Source organism: Podarcis melisellensis (assembly GCF_964234715.1).
Source record: "Podarcis melisellensis genome assembly, chromosome: 16".
In the NCBI taxonomy this organism is placed as follows: domain Eukaryota; kingdom Metazoa; phylum Chordata; class Lepidosauria; order Squamata; family Lacertidae; genus Podarcis; species Podarcis melisellensis.
The window spans coordinates 38,699,284-38,716,097 of record NC_138533.1 but is presented as its reverse complement, the minus strand read 5'-3'; the positions used below and the strand labels follow the sequence as shown (position 1 = coordinate 38,716,097).

The 16,814-nt window shown below is 43.0% G+C and overlaps 1 protein-coding gene across 2 annotated transcripts in view; it reads left to right on the top strand.

The window, feature by feature from the left end:
• The window catches only part of IFT81 (intraflagellar transport 81), a 48,297-nt gene that overhangs the window by 18,561 nt on the left and 12,922 nt on the right, over positions 1–16,814 (top strand). For both annotated transcript variants that reach the window (XM_081892794.1, XM_081892795.1), the window contains exons 10-12: positions 4,775–4,870; positions 7,128–7,274; positions 16,312–16,461. In XM_081892794.1, coding sequence (XP_081748920.1) covers positions 4,775–4,870; positions 7,128–7,274; positions 16,312–16,461 — 393 coding nt within the window. The remainder of the gene's footprint in view (positions 1–4,774; positions 4,871–7,127; positions 7,275–16,311; positions 16,462–16,814) is intronic.

Below are 16,814 nucleotides of genomic sequence, written 5' to 3'. Positions count from 1 at the left end.
GTGCTCACTAAAATACACATACAGATTATTACTCAAAGCTAATTAGGAAATTATATTACTCATTTTGCATTTCAAAAGGTTATTTCTTCACAGCCTTATGTGTTAGAGTTATGTCCTCTCAGGGCTTGCAGGAAAATGGAGAAATAGGCTCCATATATTTCTGCAATAATTTGAATGCTGAGTGTGATTGGCATTCGCATTGAAGTAATAACGTACACGGTCTTTTTTTGTTTGTTTTAGATACTAACATTATGACTAATTTGGCATAAAATTTAGCATAGCAATTTTCCTTCTTATTGCAGCATTTGAAATGTTGAAATCTAGAGCTTGTTAAGGCTTGATAATTGACTGCAATACCTCAGGTTAAGAACTTAATTCGTTCTGGAGGTCTGTCCTTAACCTGAAACTTTCTTAACCTGAAGCACCACTTTAGCTAATCGGGCCTCCTGCTGCCGCCACCGCGCGATTTCTGTTCTCATTCCGAAGCAAAGTTCTTAACCCGAGGTACTATTACTGGGTTAGCGGAGTCTGTAACCTGAAGCGTCTGTAACCCGAGGTACCACTGTACCGTTTTTTCTGTGTTTGTGGGAAATCTAAGAATAGGTAAAAGAGAATACAAGATTTTTCACATAGATGATCTTGAATAAGCTCCAGATATGCTCTGACATTGATCAGAGATGTAGTAAGGGAGCTAGGAAGCACCCCGCACATAGACACAACCCAAATTGGCCCTGTGAGTGAACAAATCCTTCTCTTTTTTTATTAGGTTCACTGGAATTTCCGTTCCTTTTGCAGGTGTGCTGAACTTGTGGTGTGAAAGAGCATAATTGCTCAAAAATTTTAAAAAGTAGTGAATTCAGTATTCTGATAAAGTTTTTGAGGTTTTCAGAGAATCACTAGACAATTATAAAACATCCATAACGTTGCTGTTAAGGCTTCAGTTATGAGCTAAACTGATGGCCTCAAAACATCAAAACTGAGTTGGGATTAATTGCTATTCAAGCTATTTTTGTTGGTTGCAAAAACCTCAATACTTTCAGTGGGACTTACAGCACAATCCTACATTCAACTAAGTTCAAGGGGGCTTACTCCCTGGCAAGTGGAGAGAGGACTATCGCCTTAAGTCACAACTAATTCTGACTAGATTGGAATCCACATCATTCGGTGTTCCTCAAACTATCAAATATATTTTAAAAATAGAAATTAGACTTTGAAATCTAAAAATAGATCTAAAAATAGAGTCCACCTTTTGGTACCTCATTTTTAAAAGGCTGAAATTGAATACGCACCACAATCAGAGATTTTGTGAGCATCAAGCCACTCAAAAAGTTCCTGCATTTGTGCGCTTACTTATCGGTCTGCTCCCTCCACCTCTCGCAAGGGGGGGGGGCAGGCAGAGATCTGCGTGTTTGTGTTCCTTCCTCCAATTGCACACCTTCAAGAATAGATCAGTTTTTGCACCCACACAAGGTGAGACTGGCTGTGCCTTGATCTCCCTCTATCAATATCCATTCATTGGACTTTGGCTTACCCCAAGTTTGGGAAACCCTGATCTAGGGCATCCCATATACCAGAGTGCTTAGTTGCTTAACCATTCCACATTTTTTAAATAGGTATTTTAAATTAATTTTTCATTAATAACAGTCCAATGCAGACCACATTAATACAATACCAAATCATAATACAATCAAAAGAGCCATTTATTCAGTTCCGAATTAAACATTTTTGGATGACTTTGCGTGTTCAGTTTATCAGGAGTTGATTTTATTTTGCTCCAATTCTCTTAATTAGTCCAAATACAACAGTTCCAATCTTAATCCTTTATTTCAGCAGCCGCTGGTGTGATGACTTTCATTCATATTTAACAAATCCATATCCATTTACTTGCAAAGGGAATTTATCTCCTGTAACTTTCTGTGTGAAATATTTGTTTACATTTGTCCTTTCCTTCATGTTGTAATCAATCAGTCCTCTTCAACATTACTCCTCCTTCAAGGACTCAATTATCATTACGCCACAGCTTCTCCATTTTGCTTTTTCAAAACTGACTCCTGGCAGACTTCCAGCATTGTCTTCTTTGATCCTTTCTGATTGTCTAACAAGCTGGTGTGTCGCCAAAACCATAATAAATCAGAGTTAGAGCCCTCTTTAGAAAGTAATGTCACAAATCATTATAGTATTTTACACAATCTATTTGTTCAAGTACTCCGTAAAGAAAATTATAAAGTTCTTGTTGAATCCCTCTTGCATTCCATTTATAGTTGTCATCCATTAATAATTTCATTCCATTAGTAATTAATTCTTCTTCATTGAAGGCTTGCCGAATCATAAAACAACAAATATAACGTAAAAAGAGAACAGAGGCTCCCCTTCACTTACATAGCAAGCCAGTTACGAAGAAATCCTCTCCAGATCAAAACCTTGGCACTCAGTGGCTGATTCATTTAGTAGGTTATCTTGTCTCCTTCATCCACAACATGCCTGTTTCTTAAATCCAAATTCAGATCCATCTTAAAAAACAGAAGTACCTCTGCTCATGGCGACCATGCTGGAGAGTTTCCAATATGTGCAGTGCTATGCACTCAACTTCCCTGCCCCCGCATTCCATCAGAGCGAGAGGCAGTTATCGGACAATCCGTGGAAGTTCTCCCGCCTAATGGGGGGGAGGGACTTGCAAGGCTAATTACTTTAAGATTATCCTTAATTAGCTGCATGGCCAGCATCCGCTATTGTGGGACCTGCTGGCGGCAGCACCAGAAGTCAGTCATTCCACATTTATGTCCTGCTGATAATTTTGCAAACATAAGAGCCCCAACATTCTGAACTCTCTCTCCAGTGAGGCCCACTTAGCGTCCCCTCTGATGTCCTTTCATACAACTCATCTTAATTCATTTCATCTGTTCTTTAATTTGATTTGATTGATTGAATTTATATACCACACTATACCCATATTTCAGGGTGATTCACAGAACAAAGTCAAAATATAAAACCACGAAACACATAATCAAAATAAAACAACTCAATAACCCCCCCATATATAATTCTACAAATATAATTATTATATATCAGAGAGAGAGAAAAAAGATCCCTGCTGGATCAGCTCTGAGCTTTATCTTGTCCAGCATCTTGGTTTCCCACAGTGGCCAGCAAAATGCCTCTGGGAAGCCCACAAGGAGGGCATGAAGGCCATGGCAGTAGGAACACTCATGTGACTCATGGTAACAGATCCCCTGTCAGGCCTTGATTTAATGTATACTATTGTGTATGGCACTTCAGGGACTCTTTTGCAACAGAACTGCCTATGCACCAACTGAATGTCCAGGAATAGACTTCTGGGGGTTATCCCAGGATACCACTGGGCTTCTATCCCAGGGCATCCATTTTATATTCATGAACTGGAGCTGCAAATGTCCCTTTCACACAATGTCTTCATTCATGAAACTCCAAAAGAATACAAAGTCCTTAGCAACTGTATATTAACTCAGAGTCTTTTGTGAGTTCATTCCAAATAAGTTTCCCCCATCTTTGGGTGAAATAGTTGAATGCATTTGTCAAAAGAATTGTGGGTATAATGGCCCAGTTTGCACGTCACGTCAAGCTGTAATTAAACTAAACTAGTGCAGTCTGGCTTGCTTTGTTGTTTGAACAGGGGCTCATGGTTTGTGTTTTTCTCCAAACAAGCCAAGGTTTATTCTTTGCTTGGGGGATGCAAACTACAGCCCAGCTTCAGATAATGCAACAGAAGGAGTGCAGGAATAGTGAAGCACCCACGATTTCAGCTATTATAACTGTGGTTTAACGTGATGTGCAAACCAGGCCAACAGAATTCTATACTCGCTCTGCACTGATATTGGCAGGGGAAAATAAGCACCTCCTATATGATGATATTTAGAAATCTTTCATGTGCAAAGCCATGAGCCTCCGAGAGAACTCGTTTCCAAGGTCTGTGTCATGATATAGTCTCAAAATCTTGAGACATTCCTGCAATACAGCAACTTTCAGAGGGATAGCCATGGTCTTTGTTTTGCAGCAAAACCAGCAAGGAGCCTTGTAGCACCTTAAAGCCCAAAGATATGTTGAAGAAGCTACAAGACTCTTTGTCGTATAGCAGTGTGCCAAAAGTGAACAAACAGGTATTGGGGAGTTTTTGCTATTTGCACCCAAACTGGCTGCCTAAAGCAGCAGCCTGGTGAGTCCTTGCTCTGATTTCTTTTATTTTAACAAGTGTCTTGATTTATATCCAGCCATCCCACAGGGTTCAGGGCAGATTACAGAAACGGGCTGTGAAAGAGGAGCATCTGTGTCTTTTCAAAGCACAGTTAAATCGCAAGAAATTGTTCTGGGGAAAGAAAGAGGCTGGAATTTTAGACGTTTAGTCTAGTTATTAATCGTGACTGAATGAAAAGTTCACAGAGAGAAACACTTTGCAGAATGGGTCCACCAGCCTCTTTGCTTTTTGGCTCAGAGAGTTTCCTTGCGAATAAGGAATTTAAGCTTTTGGACTGGGAGGCTGAAGGGAATGGTGATATTTAAATAAATAAGGAGTAATTGCTAATGACATGTTTCCAGACACCCTGTGCGGTTTTGGAAAAGTCCTGGAGCTGCTTTTTAAAAAATTAGATCTGATACTGTGCTTGAATCCATTATTGACGTTTGAAGCAATTTCTGGAAGTCTCTTCTGTTGCAGAGCAATAAAAATGGCATAATTTTACATTGGCTGTGAAAACCTTTTCTCAGATGACAAGCGTTCTTCGTGTTTTAATCTATATTTCAGATAAATGAGGTCAACATACAAATCAATCAGTTGATTGAGAAGCGGATGATGAAATACGAACCAATTGATAGTAAATTTTCAATGTATCGACAACAGGTGAGAACAAAGTCTTCTCTAAGGAGAAATGTTATTTTGAAAAATCATTTATTTATTTTTTATTGCATTTATACACAGCCCTTCATCTTAAGATCTTATGGTGAGCAGCCAATTGCCTGTGAGACTTTGAATTTTGCTTATATTTTGATTTACAAATTTGATGATCAACCCACCTGTATAATGTGAAACAGCTCCAAAGTCAGTGGTCAAAATGTTGAGTTGGGTACATTAAAAAGGTAGGATATCTGGTTGCGAATGTGACCTGCAGCATCTTGTTTAAGTGAGTGATGTGTTACAAGGTTAAGAATGCTACATAATGTGCTGGTACAAGAGACCAGCTGGCTCCTAATATAAAGTGCTGACGTCCCTTGGATGAGCCATTCCAGGAATTCAGAGCGCTTCCCTTGGTCAATAACATATGGCAGACTCCTCTCAGCTCCACAGGGCACTGTCGTCGGCTTCACAAGATCACCCCATATGTTTTTAACACAATTTGTCACCATGGGCCTAGTTTGGAGAAGGGAAAGGCATGGATACCGTAGAGGCTGAATCACCATAGATAGGCTATAGAAAGCTTTTTAATCCGGTGAGTGGAGGCTGTTCTCAAAAACTGCCTACACTATTGCTGTATAATCCATGTTTTAAATAAGAAGAAACAGCAGGCTTGTGTTTAATTTTTAGAACTCTGTAACATAATCCGAAGCTGTATGTTTGAACTGCAGCCTTTTGGTACTTGCTATAGTATAAAATGCTCTGGAAAGCATTATTCTGTTAAAAGCAACACTAAAAATGCTGCATAAAAGGAAATAATGGATTGTGCTGTTTTAAAAATTATTATATTTATCCCAAGGAGGCCTGAATGAAATAAAAGCATTCCTCTTTCATTATATTATCTGTCGCCACTTAAATTGGATTCTGTATTTCCCCCGTCTGTATGATGACCTCATAGAGTCCTGCTAATGGGTGGGGGGTGATGGGTGGGGGCATAGCTCCGTAGCAGAGTGCATGGTTTGCGTGCAGAAGGTCCCAGGTTCAATCCCTGACATTTCCAGTTAAATGCTGCAAGCCGCCTTCTGCAATTGTGTAAAGACTGGATGGAAAAGTTTTAGATAAATAAATGATCTTAGGTAACGGGTGCAAAAGACCTCTGGAAACTGTTGTCCATCAGAATGTTAATGCATGGTGAAATATTAATGTGTTGTGCTCTTAAAATTGCCATTCCTACTATTTTCAGGAACTTTGTTGTTATATTTGTCTGATGGAGAAATGGTGTGAGAATCTCTAAATTAAAACTCCAACAGTTCAAAATAATAATACAATGTGTATCCTTCTGGCTATAATACCCACACTTCTAGACTATATGATTCAGATTTTAAAATGTGACTGTTTTCAATTTCTTAAGCAACATTTGTTTCTATTTTAGAAGTCTTATCAAATATGCCTTGTAACATGGATACAGACTTTTTTTCAATTTATTGGTGTTTTATGAGTCTGTTCTGCTTAATCTGTGTCCTGTGTTAAAGGTTTTTTAAAGTTAAATTTAAAATTAAATTAAAGTTTTTTTTAAAAAATTAAGTGGCACAGTTGCCACTTACCCACACCCGTGTTGGGGAGGAATTATTTCTATAGCTTGTTGAAGGGCTACGCTATGAAAATCTACATTAAGATACTGGTGAAATAACTGCAGGATCTTTCTCTTCATTGCTACAGTTTAAAATCTTTAATTTTTGAAAATGAACTAAAGGAAATCATCAGATGTGGCTGCCGAAGTAGAATGCTTGGCCAACGGTAATCTGATTCTTAACTGCAGCATAGAAGCCGCAGAACATGGCTGAGGGCACATAATGCAGGCACTGGTCTGGTCTGAGTCTGATTAGTGCCTGGATGGGAGACTGCCTGGGACTCCTAGGTATGCCTCTCGGAATTTTGTGATGGCAGGAAAAGTTTTTTTTTTTTTAATTAAGTGGCCACTTACCCACACTCATGTTGAGGAGGAATTATTTCTAAGTAGCAAGGCAGCAAAGTCCTTTTACAGGAAGGGGGGGTCTGTTTTCCTTCTCCTTTCGAGGTCATTATGTGTCTGAAGTACTGAAGTACCTAGTGCAGCTACATGAATCCAAGGATTTAGTTTCGAGTCTGTATTGTATGCTGGCATCTCATGCCTTGATCGTTTCCACTCTGCCCATTGTGCTGCCCTACCTGGAATGATTCAACTTGCCGTGTGCTGCAATGATGATTGATAAACATGACCCAACAGGCCTCCATCATTTCCCGGAAGAAGGCAGCCAAGGCTGAAGAGCTTCAGGCTGCCAAGGAAGAGCTGTCCAACCTAGAGAAGCAAATGTTGCAGAAGTCAAGCCAAGCCCGGGAACTGAATGGCGCCGAAGTCTTGAAAGGGGATGAGGTAAGTGCAGGGTCAGGGTGAGTGAGGAGAGAAAATGTGAAAGCTTGCGCATGTGTCATGAGCTTATTGTACATACACCCTCCATTCCAGCAGTTACTGCTTGGGCAGCCAGTGTGGTTGAACAGGCTGCTCTGGGAAAACCTCTCAGATCAAAAGCAATTTGTCACCCTGCCTCGGCAGCTGATGTTAGAGAATTGTAAACCAAAAGCCCCCATCCAGATGTCTTGTCTCTTGGCCTCCGTGTTTAACTCTTCCAGTGGAACCCATTAACTCCTAAGGACAACTGAATAGCACACACCATTTTGGCACACACCCTTCTTACATTTCAGGTTTGACAGACTGGTCCCGTACTATTGTATTTCCATGCTTTATGTCACCTTTAAGGCCCTCTTAAAGTGGCCCATGGGAGCCACGTGCCGCTCGCAGGCAGCAAACAGAGATGCTCTTATTGCCTCCCTTTCTGCTTTTACTGCAGCTCTACATGGGTCTGAGAAAACTGGGAGCAGGCAGAAGTAGCACCAGCCATCTGTGGGGCTCCACAGTCTTTGGGTCTGGGGGCCATGAGAGACTGTGGGAGGAAAGGGTAAGGAAAAGGTTGGGAGAGGTTAAGAAGCAAGACTTTGAGGCAGACAGTTCAAGGAAGAAGCAGCAGTCACGGTAGCTCTTGCTGAATGCAAAGAACTTAAGCATAGAGTTTTGGCCCTTCCCCTGCTGCATTATCTTCTCTGAAGTAAAGGGCACTATTCCCCATACCAAATATGGCTTCAGCAGCCAGTCTTTGCAACCTAAGACAGCTAGATGACAAACCCTTGAGATAAGAGTCTTTAAAGGAAAGTGACATTCTGGTTTCAACACCTAATCCTGTTGCAAGTCCACTATTTCCTATTATTCCATAAACCCAAGACTGTTTTTTTAAATCCTCCTAGGTAGTATATTAACTTCAGCTTCACACTTAACCTTTGTTTTAGTCAAATTTGAAAGCAGACAATCATAACATTCCTGCTACGCAAAGCAGTGATTAATTACTCAGCAGCAGAGTGTTGCAAGAGAGAGAGGGAGAACCACAAACGCTTTGTCTTATCTGCTGTTAGTTCAGTGTATTGTAAAGTACATAAAAAATGTTCCACGTTGTCAATGCACCTGACAGGAACAATCTGTAAAGGAGCTAAACTGTTAAGACCCATAACAACGGTGGAACAGGAAACTGGCGAGCAAAGGAAGTTGAGCTCATGGCTGTGCTGCAATGTGGAGTAAGGCAAGGAGGGGGAAGAGCAGGCGGGCATGTTCAAATACCTTCTAACTTCCATCAGTTTGGGCCTAGGAGGTTTTCTACAAAAGCTTAAGAAGAGCTCTGCTGGCTCAGACCAGAGGGCTGTCTTGTTCAGCATCTTGCTTCCAATGCTGGCCTACCGGAGGCTTCTCCCATATTGCCTCCAGAAGCTGTTGCGGAGGTTCCATAAAGCCACTGATAGGCTCTACTCCTCCATGAAGCTGTTCGTCCCCTTTTAAAGCCATCTAAGCTGCTACTGGCCATCAGTCACCACAACTCGTGGAAGTGAAATCCATAAATTAAATGTGTGTCTGTCTTGAATCTCCAATCAGCTTGATTGGATGACCCTGAGTTCTAGTAGCATGAGAAAGTGGCAGACACTCTTATCTGCACTCACTGTGCACAATTTTATAAACCTCTCATGGCCTCCCTGCCATTGTTTTTTTCTAAATGAAAAAGAGGACCCCAGCAGCCTACCATAGTTTCATGTTCACTGCTGTTTTGAGAAAACACCACTGATGGGTTTGGCACATATTCTAGTTTATTTTTGAATTAACATAATAAACTTCATTTTGCACCTTCTCCATAGTTTTAAAGCTCTAATGAAGTTTTAAGCGCTCCAAGCTCTTGAGTGCTTAAAAAACAACTATGAAAGAGTCTTATTAAATTATAAATGGTGCTGAGCATGTGACTGGGGAGAACTAACACTAGCATAGTGGATGCCCCTTTGCAGTGGTTTTGAGCTTCCCTGGCTGTCTGACCAGCTGCTATAGAGGACAGCGTGTGCTAAACTGAACACCCTTTTGGTTTGAGGTGGTTGGGGTGTGTGATCCTGGGATGGCCTTTATACCACTTGGTTCCTAATTTCTGTGTCCCTAATACTTTGGATGTGGTGCTAGAGATCTTAATTAACTGTTATTTGACCTGGTTTGCTATGTCTTTGCCCACCACTCCCTAGGTTTGGCTTGCTGTATCCCCTTGTGTCCTGGCCTTCACTCACGCTGGCACTCAGATGAATTAATGCCTTCTCTCCCTGGACTCTCACATACCAGCAATCGTATCCTCAGCAGAGGTCTTAACACTTCATCCACAGAAAGGTCAACCCTGGCTTATGTTTTTACTTGCCGGCATGTTGCTTTCTCCTCTAACGATGCAGAGGAACACACAGCCCTCCAGTCCTATGAGGGCCGACGTTTGCACAGCTGGCTGGAACTGACAAGCTAACAGCAGGAGATAGCTGGTGTGTGTTTAGTAGAAACCGCATAGAAGTCAGGGGGTAAAGTTGTCTGTTGCAAAGAGAAGAATATCATGAAAGAACCTGAGATGCTATTTCAAAAAAGCAAAAGAAACGCAGACAATGCTGGCACGCTTCTCCCTGCAGCTGTCAGATCCTGAAAATTAGAGAATCACATTCCAGCTCTTAGAAGGGTAGGTGGTTCAATTACAAGTGATCCTAGGTAAACTGGATATATTTTTAGCTCCCTTTCACAGCACATTGTACTCTTTTTAAAGCTGAACACAGGTTTGGGGGAGCCTAGATCTCTCCCCCCCCCCGCCCGACTTCCTCAGCATGCTGGATGGAACAAAATCAAAGTGGCATTAATCTCACAGAAACTATTTTGCTGTCAGATGAGCGCAGCAGGATGAGTGCCAAAGGATCTGGTCCAGTGGTCAGCAAGCTCTAGCCTAGTCCATTTCAGAGTTGGACACCAAGCAGATACTGAAGTCAGAGGGATGAGGGGGTGGCTGTGGGCAGTCCTGGTGAGATTAGGGCCCTGACTCACTCTTGGTCAGAATGAAAGCTGAAAGCACAGCAGGGGAGATGGAAGGCTGGAAGGTCCAGATGGCAACAGAGAAGAGGGATAGGCAACTTGGGCAAGGTAGTTTTCACTTGGTGCAGGTGGATAACATGGATCTAATACTTGGAGGTTCCAGAGATGCCACCTGCCTGCTGAAGCCTTGCCTCTCCTGTCTGATTAGTGGTTGGATAAGGCAGAAGAGATCACGAAGCCCTTGCTGGGAGAGCCTGAAGTCCCCACTGTTTAGGCAGTGATTAGACATCTGTTGAAAAAGTGCTCCTTGGACATCACTGAACTTAATAGTTATCCAGTCTCAAAACAGCTTTCAGGGGAGCAAGGTATATGGTGAAGGTCTAACTCCAAAGTGTTTTTGGATTATACCAATTCTCAGTCTGGTTTCAGACCCGGTTTCAGAGCTGAAAAGCAACAGAATCTTGGTCAGAGTCCTGCCTTTCTGCCTTTTGGCTCTTCATTCCCTTTTGCCTGTAACTGAAGTACATAATTGTACGTGGGGGGGGGGGTGGAACGCTGCAAAAGCCTCTCAGTATTTGCCCTGGAACAAAGGGATTGGGGAGTCTCTGCCAAAGTGAGTTAGTGGGCAGAGCCACTGTTTCTATTCCTTCAGCCTGTTCAAAATAGGCTCCTGCTTTGGGAGCTGGGGTGGAGATTACAGTGCCATCCTATATGCCTCATTGTTTTAAATGAGGTTTACTCATTTAAGTGCATCAGAGGTGGACCTGGGCTCCCTGGGCATGGAGCTGTATTGGTTCTCCCTGCCCCTTGTGCTCTTGCCAGAGGAGAATGTGCACGTCACCTGGCTACCTGGCCTGGCCTGGCCTGGGGAGCATGTGGACAGGCGGACGGACTCCTAGCCACTCCAAGCCAGAGTGGAAAGGCCTGATTTTTGCACACACACCCCTGGCTCTTCGCCCTTGGCAGCCGTCAGCCTAGCCAACCCCTAGGCTGGACTGCAGCCACAGACAGTCACCTGACATACAGCTACAGAAGCCAGGAACTTTGGAAGCAGGGCATTAACTGTCAGTGAAGTCAAACTTACGGTGTGGCTCAGGTGTAAAATGTGGCTTAGCACACATGAATGCTCTTGGAGCACTCACTCGAATGGATAAAGCATTCATCTTGCTCATCTGCGGCTTTCCACCAAGAACTAAGAAGGCTTTTTTCCAGTATGATTGAGTGTATTGCAGAATAAATAGACTGGTCTGAATTACTAAAGATGCTGCTTCCCAGAGCATGATTGACGTTATACACACACATAACTATACTTTATCTCTCTGGATTGTAATTTGTTTTAAACGGTTTTTAATACCTTATTTTTAAATTGTTGTAACTCACCCTCAGATTGTATGGTAAAGGGCATAAAGGAAACAAATAAATTATTAATATAAGTATTAATAATTATTAAATGTATATACTTCCCTTCACCCAAAGATTACAGAGTGGTTCACAACATAAAAGTACAAAACGAGAACACAAAATGCATAATAAAAGAAGAACAGAAACCAGCCAACCAGCGTGCCAGGCTGTGTCATGGGTCATGGTTGTCTACTGGGAATCTGCCCACAGCTGCAAGTGATGTCCCTTCAGGGGACATATCCAGACCAGGTGCTGGTGGTTCTACTAAGGAGACCTCAGGGCAATTCTGAACCTGGGCATTTCTTCACTACAGGTTTAGGGTGGACTCCAGTTCATGTATAAAAACATGCGGCTAAAGCAAGCCTTATGGGTGGAATCGGAGAGTGCCTTCTCGCATGCCTGCCACTGAGGTGTACACCAGCAAGAGGTGCCTGGTGCCCCTTAAGGTGACACTTGGTTTTCCAAAAAGTACTGGACATTTTGAAGCACCAGAGCTGTTTCAAAACATTTTTCTTCCTTTAAATATGGGACATTCACTTAGGTTTCCCTGGTGATTAATAGAGATGTACTTTAAGGCACAAAGTTCTGGATTAAGAGAGAGGTCTTTACTATAAATTAAAAGACATTTGTCATCCCTGGTCCCAGCCAGGCCAAACAGGAGCCTTAGTCATGTGTGGCCCAGAAACAGTTTCCCTAATACTGATATTTTATAATGGCCCGAATGGCCTCTCCTACAAGACGACCACAGGATATTTTTCTTCTTCAGTAGAAGTCAGCTTCTCCACAAGCATTAGGCGGAAGCCAGGAAGCTGCTTATGCACCCTCCAGACCTCACTGAAATGGGTGGTGCTTTTCAGCTCCATAATTGGGAATGGAAGTGGCTGTAATAAATCATACCCCAAAATGGCTGTCCAAGATAAGATCTGTGATATCTTGCAAATGGCTGTTGAGAGCTTGTCACAGCCAGAGATTTGCTTAGACTAAATGTTTTTAACTGCTTGGGATTGTCTGTATTGCATTAATTGGACTGGCAGGAAGATTGGCCATCTGCTCCATCATCTTCAATATATATCTTTTGCAAACATTTTTCTATGGCATCCTGCTGAGGCAGTTAAAGAGAGTCTCGCAGTATCTAATTAAGAATGTTCTCAGGAACCTACATTGACTTGTGTATTTATTTTAAAAAATGTTTTCCCTTTGTGTTTCCAGGCTTATTTTGCTCTCCTCCTTCCACAATGGTGAGCAGTCCAGGGCTATCATAGGACAGGAGTGGGGAGTCTGTGGCTCTCATCACCCCAACCAGTATGGAAGTTGCAGGCCAGCAACATCTGGAGGGCCACAGGTTCCCTCCGCTCTTGACACTCTGCAGTTCAGAGGGTGGGTTTCCTTTGGGGAAGGGTGTACCGTAAATAAATGAACCATCTTAATAAACACCTTTTGCTTCTCCAGACACAGAACAGGGCAAGCAGCAGGAAACCACACAGGCAGGAACAGTTTAATGGCAGGAACCTCCAGCCTGCAAGCCAAGTGCAGCCATGCCCCTGTAGCTGACTCTTTCATCTCCCTCCAGGCCGTGTCCCCCATCAGTCCTGCTCTCTGCCCTCCACTCACCAGGTCCTTTGCCAGGCTAGAATGTGCCTTTGAGCCCTTGCTTCCATGGAAGCAGAAATGTGGGGAGAGGGGTGAGAGGCCACTAGCTTCTGTGTGACTGGAAGGAAGCCTCCCCACTTTTGCTTCCAGCTCCGCCCACCACTACTGGCATGTGGGGAGAGTTTCCTGCAGGAGAACGAAACCCTCAGGGTGAAAAGGTTTCCCCAGTTGAGCAACCAAAAATCCAGGAAGGTTTAATGCCAAAGGGTTTCCCAGAACAGATGATTATTATTATTATTATTATTATTATTATTATTATTATTATTATTATTATTATTATTATTATTTTAGGAGTGATGGGAGCACTTCCATCTTAGCAGTTCACTTGTGCAAGAATTGATCCTGTACTTGTTCAGGTAAAACTGGAAGGATTGAGGCAGTCAGCTCCTCCCTTTCTCTAGCAGCAAAGGAAATGTCCTAAGGTGCACATCCTAGCAAAGGAAAATAATTCTTAAAACAAAATGATTCTTTCATGGCAAGGGATTGAAGCTGTGAAAGGAGGTGGTCTTGTTTTGTGCTTACTTTATTTAAAGGGCTATTTGAGCGTTCCTGTTGCTGCAGAAAGGAGGTTAACACCACCACCACCACCAGTGCTGAAAGCTGTCAGATGGAAGATATATGTTTGGGGTTGATGCCCTCAGTAGGTGCCTGTGATTGCCCCACAACAACACACAGTAATGAGAGAACAATCACACTTGAACATCTGCATCCAATTACTTTGTGAATGCCAGAAGTACAACAGAGCAGGAAAGGCCCCTTCAAGATAGTTCCTCTTGTGGAGTTGAACTTCTTTGGTATTCAGTCAAAAGGTTCGCTGTGTGATGCTTTGTTTTGCAAAGCCCTCTTTTCTTTGCTATGTAAATAACATCTCTGTTCTCACTGCAGTTTTGCTTTGTCATGACTTCCCTGTACTTTTATAATCCTCTCTTTCCTGAGAAGACAGCGTGATAGATGCTTGTTTTACATAATGGTTTCAGTTGTTAGCGGCTGTGGCAGGTTTAGACCCACACTTCACCAAAATGCCAAGCAGTCCGGCTGCAGGGAAGACTTTGTAATCTTGTACTTGCTCAGTTCAACCATTTGGTTCAGCTGGTTGGAAGACCTTGAGGCCTCACTTTCTTCTCGCTCTGTAAGCAGAATGGACTTGATCAGGCAGTACTTTCCCCGCTCCTCACAATCTGTCAGCACAGTATTCCTTTCCCTTTGAAAGTTGTCCCCACCACTTGATTCCCCAGGATGTGCAGTGCTGAGGAAGTGGCCTCAAGTCTGAGCATGCTCAGAAGCAGTTTGGATCTCCAGGGAAGAAGGTGGTCCAAGGTGGTTGCTGATAACCCTTGGAGTGCTGGGGTGGAAGGCAGGAGGCCAATAGTGGATGGAGGCAGAGCCAAGGCCAGCTCCTGCACCCCAATCCTTCTCCCCGTTGAGCTCCTCAAGGGCAAAAGACCGTGGAGCTCTCAGCCAGTGCCACTCCCTGGACTGGTGGTAGGTAAGAAGGCAGTTAGGTGGGGACTGGCCCAACCCCCCACAATGTAGGAAGCTGTTGCCCAACATGGGGCTTGAACCAGTAACCCCGAGGTTAAGAGTCACATGCTCCACCCACTTAGTTATCCCAGCATTTACTTTTAGTGTATTTTATAGTATCAAGTGTTTCTTTTTTTTAAAGTAAAACTTTATGCAAAAGTAATTATGTGTGTGGAAAATCGGGATTCAGTGACCTGTATAAATTATGCGATTGTTGCATTATGTGTCCTTTGTTTACATCATTATTTCTGCTTTTGCCAATCCGTGTGGGGCGACTCCTGCCCGGAGCACTGGAAACTCAACAGAGCTCCTGCCTGGCTTTGAAGCTCGCATCAAGGCTTTGGCTGCACACTATCAAACCTGTCACTGTACATGTGTATATGCAAGAGAGTTGCTTGGTTTTCTTAAAAAAAAAAAGGAAAGCTGAGGTTATCAGGATGCTGAATTCTGCAGGCAAGATCAGATTTGACAGGGCAATCAGTATCCGTCTGACTTTCATAGGTAAACAACCCTGTGACTCACCTATGGCAAGTCAGAATCCCCTCAGGCAGGGAAACTTTTCTTAAATGGAAGTGAGTTGGTTCCTTTTTTCTTTTCTTTTAAGACCACCGAAGTGCTGCAGATGCCATTTTAGGTGTGCAAGCAACTTATTACCAAGGTTATCACTCCTAGGTGGGCAATATAGGCCTCTCTCTTTCAAATGCTGTTGCTGGAAAGGGGGCCTTTTATTTTATTTTAAGCAAAAAACAAACATCTGCTAGGGAGATTCCTGTGCAAGCCCCACTGAAATGAGCAGAGCTTCCACAGCAGCCTCTGCTTTGGGGCTCCGCACCCTGCCAAAACCTGGAATGATCATGCACTTGTTTTCTTGTGTGACTTTTGTGACCTTGTCCTGAGCCTTGGCACAGCAGAAAAGACTGTTCTTAAAGGTACACATAGCCTGGTCTGTGTTGAACACACACTGAGCAATAGGTGGGTTTGTTCTTTCACTAAGAATGTCCACAGTGTTTGGCTTTAAAAATAGTTACGGGAGCACAGCAAGGTAGACAAAGCATCACCACCCTGCACAGGATGGCAGATGATCTGGGCTGATTTCAGGATGGGCTCTTTGCCTGCAACGCTATTTATAGAACATACACTTACTCTGGGGGTCTCAGACTGCCAGTGATGGCAGCCTTTAAGCATTTGTTATTTAAAAGCAGCACAATTTTTTACACTTAGAAAGGTTACTTATATCACAGATTTTTTAAAAAAGAAATGTGGTTTCCTATTTTTAAAAAAGGTTGTTTTGGTATCGGTATGTACAGGAGATACATACTTAATAGAGAGGAAGGGCGCCCCAAAACATTTTGACGGGGTGTAACAGTGTGTGCTAAATCTAACTTCCTCATATTTCAAAGGTCCCTGTTATCTCTCATTTCAGTTTAAGCGGTATGTTAATAAGCTTCGGAGCAAAAACACGCTTTACAAAAAGAAGCGCCTGGATATAGCAGAAATTACAGCTGAGTACGGCATCCTGCAGAGAACAGAGGAGCTCCTAAAACAACGCCACGAGGATATCCAGCAGCAGCTGGTAATGGGCCATTCTGTCTTCCTGTCCATACCACGAAATGCAGGTAGCCAGGATGAATCTTCTAGCTTCAAGCTCTTCCTGCAAAGCCAAGCAGGCCAAGCCCGGGGTTGTTCCAGCACCGCCAGGGCACCAAGTGCTTTACACAATGCAGGAGGGGAGAGCTTCTTGCCCCAAGGAACCTACAGTCAAAAATGCAGCATGGGAGGGGTGGAGATAGGGGGGAAAGATTCAACTGTGTCAGTTACATGTGTTCAGGCTTCACAGGAAGGGTGGGTTTTGAGGAAGGATTTGAAGGAAGTTAGAGAGGCAGCATTCAAAGCCTTTTGGGAGGCAGTTCCAGAGCAGCAAAGGAG